The 12,002-nt window shown below is 41.4% G+C and overlaps 1 protein-coding gene across 1 annotated transcript in view; it reads right to left on the bottom strand.

Moving 5' to 3' along the window:
* Positions 1 to 12,002, bottom strand: part of NUP205 (nucleoporin 205) — a 73,949-nt gene that overhangs the window by 19,302 nt on the left and 42,645 nt on the right. The window contains exons 22-28 of the mRNA XM_075011241.1: positions 10,047 to 10,171; positions 7,749 to 7,863; positions 5,750 to 5,899; positions 4,581 to 4,655; positions 3,397 to 3,554; positions 1,784 to 1,864; positions 1,123 to 1,314 (exon numbers count right to left, since the gene is read on the bottom strand). Coding sequence (XP_074867342.1) covers positions 1,123 to 1,314; positions 1,784 to 1,864; positions 3,397 to 3,554; positions 4,581 to 4,655; positions 5,750 to 5,899; positions 7,749 to 7,863; positions 10,047 to 10,171 — 896 coding nt within the window. The remainder of the gene's footprint in view (positions 1 to 1,122; positions 1,315 to 1,783; positions 1,865 to 3,396; positions 3,555 to 4,580; positions 4,656 to 5,749; positions 5,900 to 7,748; positions 7,864 to 10,046; positions 10,172 to 12,002) is intronic.

The following is a 12,002-nucleotide window of genomic DNA, read 5'->3' as shown; positions in this document are numbered from 1 at the left end:
ATATCTTTCTATTTTACTAAATTAGAAATGAAAGATTTTTTACACAAAATAAATCAAACAGAACACGGTGTCGTTTTTCAGAAAAAGCATAATTATATAATGTGTGTATCAGACTATTAGCCTTTAGGTCTCATTCTCCTGAACTACAAACATAACTTTTATACTTGGGCAGGGAAACAGAAGGGAGAGGCATAAGGGGGATAGATTAAAGCCTGATTATAAACTATTTCACATAAGAACAAACAATTCAGCCATGTTATATTACAAAAAAGCTCCAACAAGACAATTCAGAAAAACTTGGCCTCCATCTGAGAGCAGCCCCAAGAACTCCTTGGGAAGGGGACAAAGCCAGTCCTTCATTTGTCTCTTTAAATAATAACATTACCTTCTCAACTACCCATTTACAAAAAAATCCTTTGCCACCAAATTCTTTTCCTATCTTGCCTTTTGATACATATACAATTATTTGGCACAATTATTTCTTTGTTCTCTTGCAAAATTATTGAGTTGCCAAATTAATAAAGTTTTAGTTAAAAAAAAAATCAATTTTAAACATAATAAACAACACACACGTTTGAAAGAAGCAGATGATTTAGCTGCTCATCTCCAAAAACTCTGGGAATTCAGTGTGCTTTGACTATCACTGTAATAATTCAGTGATAAAATATCCCAAGAGATTTTAGCTACAAAATGATTCATTACATTTTTAAAAGTCCCTCCCTACCACAGAATCAAATTTTTGCATTTGTATGTGGAACATATTTTTTGTCTGAGAGAAATAAAAAATGGAACCTACACCTAATCATCCAAATGGAATGAACTAACATCTCAAGTGTTTTTTATCCCCCCCATCTGGGGGTCCACTGTCCCTCAGGATTCTCCACTTCACAAAACATTACATTTCTCTTACTCACATTCCCACTAGTGACTGTCTTTCCAGCTTTCACAGTCAGACTGAACCCTCTTTGTCATTTGTCAACATCCTGCACTATAGTCATCTTGGTTGCTAATGAATGAACAAAGCACTCCCTCTCTTCACAGCACATGGAAATTTTGCTAGCAGAGTGACAAGAGAAAAACTTGAATATGCATACAGCCCAGTAGACCGCAAAAGATCATTACCTTGTCGTGCACATCTTGTAAGAGGTCCCGGATAATCAGCTGTCTGTCTTCAACCTGTATGAGGTCTTGTGGGCAGGCAGTCAGTATGATTTCCACCAGCTGTCTCCAAGACTCTAGCGCATGCCGCTTTGCATGGAGACACTGCAACAGCTTATTCCGCTCCACCACATACTGCAGAATTGTGTTGATCTCCTGGATTCCCCCCGAAAAGGAAATTTTAGTTAGATTACATAGCAAAAGAAAATGAGACAAATTGCAAGATGGCTTGTCTTACTTTTTTGTTAATAATTTTTAGAAAAACAGACCACTTATATATCTTTAGTTTGTCACAAAAAGCGACAGGATTATTCATTCCATTCAATGGGATTAGGAATGTCACTAACTGGAGAATTAGTGTACTGCAAGCAGGGTGTAAATCTATGATGCTCTAGAGCGCTGTGCACTGACAGGCTATCTGGACTCTGCTACCAGACATTAAAAGTCCCCTACTGTGCTATGACCTTCTCCTGTTTCAAACAGTCAAAGCAAACAGGTGCACAGTAGCAGGTTCCACATTAACAGTGGGTGCACAACAATTTAGCGTGCTGTAGATTTACATCCTAGTCTGCAACATATCAACTCATTATCAAGATGTGCCCTAAGTTATTTTGATTAGATTTACCTCCATAAGTAAAGGTCTTTGTCCTATGGCTGCCATTCCTGGAAGGGCATTAACTTCTGCAACCAGAACTCTGTGAAGATACTGGAATTGAAAGAGAAGGGGGGTGGAAAAAAATCAAACTAATAAAATGAAAGTGGGTTTACCTAAACACCGCTGTGTCTAGATTGCAAACATACCAGCTGTTTGGAAATATTTGCTGCACAGTGCAGGCACACTGGAGACATCTTAGGAGTCAGTTCTAGACTTACTGCTTTGATTTTGCATGTCCATCATCCCATCCCTCTCCTATTAACTCAGCAACTATTCAAATTCACTCTCTCCAACAGTTGTCCTCACTCTCTCCATTCCTCATTTCACTCTCAACTTTTTCCCCTTCCTTTATCCACCTCCTCTTTTACTCCCATGGTCTTCTCCTCTTCTCACTTCAATTTCAACTGTTCCCTACTCCAAACAAGCCCCAAAGATTTCTGATACAATTATAGTTTTAAAGCCATAGAACAACCTGGTACCAACTTGGTCTAGTTCTTACCATCACCCATATAGCCCCACTTATAAGTAAAGCCAAGATTATGACACAGAGGCTGAAGAAACCCTGACTTCCAGCGACCTCTGTGATGCTTGGAGCCCTGCAGCTGACCAGCTGCTGCTAGCACAGGGGACCCTGCAGCAGCCCAGACTTCATGTGTGGCAGGGACACGCCAGCAGTTGCAGGAGTCCTCTGAAATTGACCAGCTACCAGAGACTCCTGAGCTGCTCAATTACTGCCACTGGCAGGGATCCCCTGCAACTACCCTGAGAACATGGATTCCCAGCTCTGCATAGCAGTGAGAGGACCCCTCCCAGCTACCGGGCAATGGGGTCCCTGCACTTCCCAGCTACTGCAGGACCCTCTTCCATCTCCATTTTGTGAGGGACAGGTCACAGTAGCCTTTTTTTTTTTTGGTTGGTTGGTTTTTTTGTTAATTGCTTGTGATCTGTCCATGAATTTTACTAAAATAGCCATGACAACGTATTAGTCTTACATATATACTGTACTATTTCTCTGACCCTTATCTGCTCTATGTTACAGACTTTAGAGTACTGAAGTCAGATATTGAGTCATCTTCTATGCTTAACACCCAGCACAATGAAGCCATTATTCTGAATGCAGTCTTTGCATGCTTCTCCAATATATACGAATATGAACAAATGACAACATATGTCACAGTATTAACATTGGGGAGAAAAGAAGTTTACAGTGGAAAAACACTGCAGATCATAAAAACCTCTCCTGACAGCATCCATCATTAGAATAACAGACGGAAGACCAGTAATTCTTAAGCAGATAAGGCCAAATCAATTTTAATCTAGCCAGTGAAAAAATCAGTCAAAATAACTGCATTCACGTACTGAAATTAGCCTTTGAACTTAAAAGATATTTTCAGTTTAAGAAATAAACTATCTGAATCATATTAGGAAAGTAAATCCCAACATGGGGGTCAGGGATCCTGTTAGTGTTTAAAATGACCAATAAAAACAGAAACCCAAACCCATCAGCCACTTTTGATGAATTACCAAATCACTTTTAAGACAGCACAGACATCCTGAGACAGCGCCCGTCAAACACTGCTTACCTTGACATTGCAGATAACCTGCCCACGTGCATTCTTATGCTCACAGTTAGCAATGACCTGTTCAATCTGAGCACGGTCAAAAAAATCCAGCTGCAAGGGTTCAGGGATCTCCTGGCTGAAGTCAATTGAATCCAGGATACTCAAGATCTTCCTTCGCACTGTGGAAAAAAATGAATTAATAACCTGTTCAGAAATACCAGAAATTGAACTTATCTTTGTGTAAGCAATTCTTCACTTTAACAGGTCTCACAGTAACAGCTTTCTGAGCAGCCATGACTAGGAACAATGTTAACAGAACAGATTTTTGTCTGTTATGACTTACAGTATTAACTCATTTCTATAGCATGTTATTTCTTATTTTATATACACACATGCACCAAAATTTCCAGGTGTCTAATGTTCATCAGTTAAATAAAAACAGCTGGATTTTCACAGATGCAGAGAACTAGCAGCTGTTTTTGGGTGCCTCACATTGATTTTGGAGTCCAGCTTGAGTCACCTAGGTTTTCAATTTTTTTTTTTTTTTTTTTAAAAACACAAATGCAAATATTTTCGGTCAGAAACTTAATGATACTACTTAGGGATGTGTTACAGTAAGTTTCAAAATAGTTACTGTTCCAGTTCACTTATGGACTGTCTCTTCCTTCTTTTTGCTCTCCTACACTTGTCCTCTCTCCCATTCCAGTATTTTCTCCATTACAATTGTTTTCTAAAATCCATTACTTCATATAGAATAGTGTTCTGCATATTGCAGTTGTTGCTGTTGCTTATGTCTGTCGTATTTCATTTGGAAGTAGATCTTCTAGATCAAGGGCAGACTAGATATGCCCGGCAGGCTGGATCTGGCCGACCAAGTCTTTTAATCTGGCTCATGGCTGGCCCCTGTGGCTGCAGAGGGGAGAGGTCTTTCATTGCTACCTACAACCCGTGCAACATCTCTGAGCCCCAATTCCCTCCTTCACCCAAAATCTCTCAAACCCCACATCTTCTCCTGTACCATACCCTTACCCTGAGCTCTCTTCTGCACCCAACCTCCACCCCAGTCCCCGCACCCACTCCACACAAAAACACAGCGCTTCACCACTTACAAAAAATCTTGTGAGTGTCCCCCCCATCAAAAATTATTGCCCACCCCCTATTCTAGGGGAAGCCCTTCCTAAGAAATGACACTCCAAAGCATTTACCTTTGGAGGCAGTGTCAACGTGAAGAAACGCACTGACTGATCGACTTTCATCTTCCATTCCTCCTTCACCATCAGCTAAGGATATTGAAATACAATCAACCAGAAAATTAAGGTGGAGAAAATATGTAAACATTCTGACTACTCCTGAAAGGGCACATGACATGACTGTAGATGGGTCAATTTTTCAATCACTGGTTCAAATCCAGACCAGGATGATAAAAGCTGAAAACAGGTATCATCTGACTGTATTATCTAAAGATTCCATCCAGCTTAGAGAGATGTTCACAGAGAGTTTTGAAGAGTTAAATACAACAGGAATGTTACGTATTGATATTACTGTTTGGTGGCCAATGTAAAATGAACAGGTGCTCTCAATCAAGTTCCTAACAATCACACACCCACATCACAAAAAACACATCTGGGCTGAGACCCGTGAAGGCATATGGGTGAGAAACTTAGCCTGGATGGGGCCCTTCCTCTGCAGTGCTTCAGCTATGCTATTTGTTTGAATCATGTGAATCTTTCTGCTGCCACCTTTCTACATTTGTTTTGCAGAACAAAGTAAATGTGTAGTGTGGTGACATCTGTGCCTTTGAGTTGCAACATTAAATCAGTGAGTGGTGTCATGGTACAATATTGTATCAGAATGGTAGAACATCAAAGCCTGAGGGAAATATGGGACTTGACTCTGCTGCAGGAGACTTCTGAAAGAGTGAAACTGTCTGACTTTCAGCATGGGCAACCACCTTATATAAACCAGCCAGCAAGGAAGATTGTCTACCTTCTGGGAAATAAAAACAACCAAGAACTATGAGGCATCATCTTACTTTTATACAGGATATGATTTTACCAAAAATCCATACTGATTTAATCTACTGGCCTCTATAAACAAGTGTCTAGATTTATACAGAAGAATGAACAGAGCTATTTCAACAAACCAACAGCCAAACCAAAAAGAATCGAAGGGAGAAAGAGAGTAACCCTGTGTTCCATACTATGCAATCTACATTCCTCACTCTCAAAGTGCCAGTACCAAACCAAATACTGGAAAGGCTTTCAAATGTTGGACAAGAACTAAAATGTGTATGATCTGAGAAAGGGAAGAGGACTTCCTCACTACTTCAAGTCTTGGTCTCCCTATTTTCTCCCAAAACATACCCCCATTTTACCTAGGTAAAGTTTTACAGGCATGTCATCCAGCAGCAAATGCAGGAGTCTCTGTGTGTGGGAACGTTGGCGGTTCAGTGACGTCACACGCAGTTCTATAGACGCTGTCTTCATCAGCCAAGACATCTGGTTTAGTGCTGAAATCTCATGTTCTAGGTAAGGAATGTATGGAAAGAATCACTTAGCTGAGTAAAAATAATACTCCATATTGCAAGAAAATTGTTTATCTGAGTGGGATTTTTGGAGGGTGCGCCAACTGAAATGAATCTGAACATAAGTTTATAAAAACGTCTACATTGGGTCAAACCAAAGTATCTCAATATCCCATATTCTGACAGTGGCCAATGATAGGTGCCCTTCAGGGAATAAACAGATCATCATATGATCCATCCCTTATCACCTATTTGCAATTTCTGTCTAACAGAAGCTGGGGACTCCATCCCCATCCATCCTGGCTAACAGCCACTGAAAATCTGACTGAACTTTTTCCCTACTTCTTGCATATGAAACCTAAGGACTAAGAATTGTCCAAAGCCAGGAGTAGTTGCAGTACATGGTAGTCATACATGTATGCACAAAGAATTTACAGCAACCTTAATATGCAGCACTGTCTTCCACTGCACAATACTCTGCCTTTTCTGAGCAGATGTCAGTTTAGACCAATTACGGTGTCCTTATGATCTAGATGAATATCAGATAAATAGTCAACTGAAACAGAATATATTCAGCCGAACTGTACACTTATAGCAACGTGTGCAATAGACACTGCATGCTCAGCTAGCAAGGGTATAAACAGCAGAGCAGATGTTGAGCAGCAGCCTAGATAAGAAGGGAGGAGGAGAGCAGAGGCCCCTATATACCTGAACCCCACAGATTATGCACTCTACAAGCCATTGGAGCCTTACCTCACAAACTCCCTGCTGCTGGAACCTTTTGTTGTGGCATTTAGCTACACACATGCCTCTACTCTACATGCTGCCATTAGTCAAACTTAACCAGGCTTCAATGGTCTCTAGAAATCTTCAAGTTCTATGTTACTCTAATTTAGGATTGTAAAATTTTAGTGGTAGTGTTTTTCAAACTCTGGAAAGGATTATGGCACTATACATGCATTTACTAACAAATAGCAAAAGATGTAAATTAATGCATTGCATCAACTAGACTATCTTGGATACATCCAATTAATTTTTAAGCTTATTCTCATTATTATATCTAAGACATAATGGGTAGAAACATTAAAACACATCTACCACTCAATAAAAAAATAACAACAGCATCAGAAATAATCTCAGCCAACTATTCAAAACAAGGAAGTCCTTCATAAGATTTCATAACAATCACAGCATATATAACTGGCACAGTGAAACCAATAATTTGTCACTTCCTTCCCTCTATGTGGTTCTCCAAAACCCTCCCCCTACTTTTCAAAAAGTAAGATTCCATAGCAAGATCAAACAAATTTGTAAGGAAATTGAAACTTACAAATATACTAAATGCCTTGTTATCTGGCACTGGCATAACTAGCACGCTTTGTTCACTGTTCCCCTTCAGCTGAGCAGGGCCAGTGATACTGCTCACATAATTTGAAAATTTTATTATCCAGAAAACACTTTTCCACAGGGATGTTGGATAATCAAGCTTCTACTGTACTCTAGACATTTGCTGGATTCTCAAAGCAAACAGGGATTCATTAAAAACTCATTAATAAAAGATTTTGACAAAAGAATTTATTTTTGAAATGTGTCCATGTTCCTCCTTTATATTACATCTCTATTCAGTCTTCAAATTTGATATGATAGCATACAACAGCTTCGGAACTACAGTTTAGACTTTAGACTAGTAAATAAAGAGGTTACTTTGCTAAATGAACAAATCAGCAGACAAGCTGGCTTAAATCATTTCACTTAAGGAGGCACCTTAAATCTTGACTCCTCCCCCACTATCAAAAGGATAAACCACTATAAAATAAGCTGAATTTCTTAAAAAAATAAAAAGTTTTACCTTTGATAGAAAATGGCAAATGCTGCAACTGAGAGAATAAGAAATCCTGGCTCGTCCTCAAATATCTCATAGTTGGACCTGAGGTATCTGAGCATGCACATAACCGATATATCACCTGATAATTGGAACAGAAGTAAGATACTAAGTTCTGCGCCAAATTTTTTAAAAGATACTAAATGCAAAATAAGATATATGCAAAAATATGACAACTAGTACTGTACCTGTATTTAAAATAAACATCCCGTTGGTCTACACTCATGGTGAACAAATTCACTTATCTCAGACACTAGACTGTCATATCATTGAAGAACTAGAGCATGGTTTCCCAAACTCGGGGGTGTGCCCCCAGGGGCATGAAGAAATTCCAGGGGGGCAGAAGGCAACCCAGTCCCCCATCATTCCCCAAGAAATACCCGACCTTTGCTTCCAGCTCTCAGCCCATGCCATTTTACATGGGTGACCCAGTACAGCTGCTATAAAAAGCAAGCAGCTGGCAAAGACCCACCTGGAGATAGCTGCCTTCTGCAAAGGTGCGTGAGTGTGGGTTGGCAGGGGAGGAGAAGGAGGAGGATGGGGGTAGGTGGAGGGTTGGGGGTGCTTGGCTCGGGGCAGGGGATGAGGTAAGAGTGGAGAGGCTTGTGATGCCTGGCTTTGTGGGAGAGGAGGGGCTCAGGCGGGCAGCTCTTGGGGCTTGTGGAGCTTGGGCAGCTGGTGGGCTTGCGGGGCTCAGGTGGGGCTGGGGCTGGTGGCTGGCACCTGCAGCAACTTGAGCTGGCGGGTGGCTGGCTGGCCCCGGCAGCCCAGGGCTTGGGCTGGCAGGTGGGCAGCAGGCCTCAGCAGTGCAAGGCTCGGGCTAGCGGGCAGGCAGCTGGACCTGGCAGCGTGGGGCTCAGGTGGCTTGGGTTGGCAGGTGGACGTCTGGTCCCAGCAACGTGTGGCTCGAGCCGCTGGCGCCAGCAGTGCGGGGCTCAAGTGCCTCAGGATGGCAGGCGGGTGGTTGGCCCTGATAGCGTGGGGTTTCAGCAGGCAGCTCAGGAGGCTGGCCCACGGCTAGAGCGGGCAGTTGGTGGGCGAGCAGCTGGTCCTGGAAGCACAGGGCTTGGGTGGCCAGTAGGCGGGCAGGCTGGCAGCTGGCCCTGGCAGCTGGGAGGGCAACTGACCCCGGCAGTGCAGGGCTCAGGCGGGCAGAGCTGACAGTGCAGGTCTGAGGCAGGCAGATGGTTTGTGCGGGAAGCTCTGGCAGCTGGTATGGGCTCAGGCACCTGGCCAGCTGGGGCTGCACCAGGCACCTGGCCAGCTGGGGCTGCACCAGGCACCTGCAAGGGGTCAGTAAAAACTATTTGTGCTTATTTTTTAATTTTGAATAACATTTTATATGAAGTTTTTGTGTTTATTTTAAATTAGGAATTTAATTTTTTGTTAAAGGCAGGTTGGATGATGGCAAAGAAGAGGTGTGGGTGGCATGATGGTTTCTCAAAAATCAAAGGGGCGGGTGTGATGCCAAAAAGTTTGGGAACCATTAAACTAGAAGAACAGATAGATGATTAACATCTATTAATACATGCCATGGTACCACATAAGCACCACCCTGTCATTTAAGCTGGGAAAGTCTGGAGGTTTCTCGATCCTTAGTTCCACCAAAGAAAGGAAATACATTCCATGACTCTTTCATTTTGTGACATATCTTCCTTCCTGACTTTAGAACAAATGTGAATGAATTCCATTTGAAGTCATTTTTAATTTCAAAGGCTTTGAGCACGGAATATTGACTTACATTTTTATGTGATTTGTTTTTAAGTGCAAGGCATCTAGCTCATCAATGATGTATACATGCCAAATTAATTTATTTCCATGTAGAATACAATTATTTGTTACTACTGCAAAGCTATGGGGAGACACGCCACACTACATTTTGTGAGTTCTTTACAAGTAGGAATTATTTGTTATTTTTATTCTTTATGCAAACAATTGATAATGCAAGTATAGGATAACATATCCTGTTTACTTAGGAAGTCACACATTAGTAGGAGAATACAAAGCTAAGTTTGCTTTTTTATGAGTATCCATTTATTAATTTTGGCATGATTGCAGATTCCGTATATACTGTAAATGTGCAGTAATACATTTTTACATAGTGATGGGTGGAGGAATAAAAGTTCTAGTATGCAAAAACATCCAGCAAAAGCATTTTTGAACAAAATGTTACGAAATCAAAACAATGTCTGTCCTCATTACTAATCAAGGCATGATAAACCTAGTTTCAGCTTCTGCCAACAGGAAATATTCTGTGTACAGTACCTGATAACACAGTTCTGCAAGATGGGGAGATTCCTGTACTGCTGTAGGGCCCATCCTTGTTTCAGTACCCTTCTCCAGTATATTCAAAATAGCATGAAGGCAAGTTCGCGGGCAACCCAAGACACCTTAAAACAGAGGATTCATTTTTTTTTTTTTTTTTGCACATTGGTTGACTTACATAAATATCACTCACAGGCATAGTGATATTTTCTACACAATTATAGAAACTAGATTCTCCAGACAGGCCTTGCACAGCACACCACTCTGTTTCACGTACAAGACTCACAAAATCTGGCAGACATTTTAGTATGTGATGTAAACAGAAGTGGGAACTGCAACTTATTAAAAGTCATATGAATTGTTTGACGTTTTTTTGCATTGGTGAACAGTTTACTTAGGACACTTTTTTCCTTCGGTTCTATTGAAGAACAATGAGTTCAAGTAGATTTTAATATTTATGATAAATTTTATAACAATTCGGGATCCCTGCTCTCTCTACCCAGCTTTCAAATTACAGCTCAATACTCCATTGAAAAGACGAAGATTAATACTCTTGACTTCCACTAATGATCCTATGACATTTACATGGTTAAATCTGCAATATAACCAACAAAAATGATTCAGTGTAAAAATGGAACACTTCCTTTTCAACTCTTTTTTAATCACTATCTCCTTCAAAAGATGAACTGAACAAGTTCTTTCATGTAAGAATTCAGAACCTGGTTGAAGAGTTGGATAGAGAGGAATCATAACTACTCACAGACCTTGTCCACACGACCACCTTCCTTCGAAGGAAGGTTGGTAGTTAAGGTGTTGGAAGTTTACTAATGAAGCGCTGTGGTGCATAGGCAGCACTTCATTAAGCAAATTCCCCCTCACATCAACTTCGAAATTTTAAACTTCGAAGTACGGGCTTGCGTCCAGCCGTGGCTCACCCACCGGTACTTCGAAGTTCTGCAAATTTTGAGGAGTAAGGGGACTTTGAGGTTGTCCCAGCACTTCTACCGGCAGGTGAGCCGCGGCTACACACAAGCCAGTACTTAGAAGTTTAAAACTTCGAAGTTGCTGTGGGGGCGGGGGGGAATTTCCTTAATGAAGTGCTGCCTATGCACCGCAGCGCTTCATTAGTAAACTCCCAACACCCTAATTACCATGCTCCCTTTGAGGGAAGGTGGTAGTGTAGACATGCCCATAGTTGCTCATCTATGGTGTGATGATCAACCAACTTGTAAAACTATGAAGAGTGTTGGAAAAATAAGTCTGTAGTGAGATATAAAATTAATTCCTGCAAGGATTTCACATGCCAATATAAGTCATGAGAGCATCCCAATGTGAAATGCTTGTTTTAACTGCTGAACACTGTTCATCAGAAGAATATACATGCAAAATTGTTTCTGATATTAGTCACATTCAATACAATTTATTTTAATCATTAAACTAGAAATATAAATGTTCAGCTGGACTGAAATTTACATACTTGTTTTCAATACTAAATGAGTATTAGCAAGTCAAATTTGTAAATAAAGGGTCATCATAAACTCCCCAGCCCCCCCCCACATAATAAATTGAAGAGCTACTTAAAATCATCATGACATAAAAATACTTTGCCCCTAGCCGAGAATGAAGACTTTCAAGGTTACAGCAGTCCCCCAAGTTATGTGAGGGTTCCGTTCCCACGCACCCTCATGTAACCTGAATTTCGCCTAAGTCAAAAGTCGGCTTTTTCCTAGGTGGCACGCATGTTCTGCAGCCAGGGAAGCAGGGGAGCACCTGGAGATCCTTTTGAAAGGTAAGTCCTGGTTGGGGCGGGGTTAAGCCTGGCGGTGGATTGGGGCCATGGGAAGGGGGCAGGGGGGATAAGCCTGGGGTGAGGTGGTTGTGGAGTTGAGCTGGAGCTGCATGTGGGAGGTCGGGGGAGGGGGGGTGACTGAACCGGGGCAAGCGGGAGGGTTGAGC

This window comes from Carettochelys insculpta, chromosome 1 (genome assembly GCF_033958435.1).
Source record: "Carettochelys insculpta isolate YL-2023 chromosome 1, ASM3395843v1, whole genome shotgun sequence".
In the NCBI taxonomy this organism is placed as follows: Eukaryota; Metazoa; Chordata; order Testudines; family Carettochelyidae; genus Carettochelys; species Carettochelys insculpta.
This window is presented reverse-complemented; position numbering and strand designations above follow the sequence as displayed.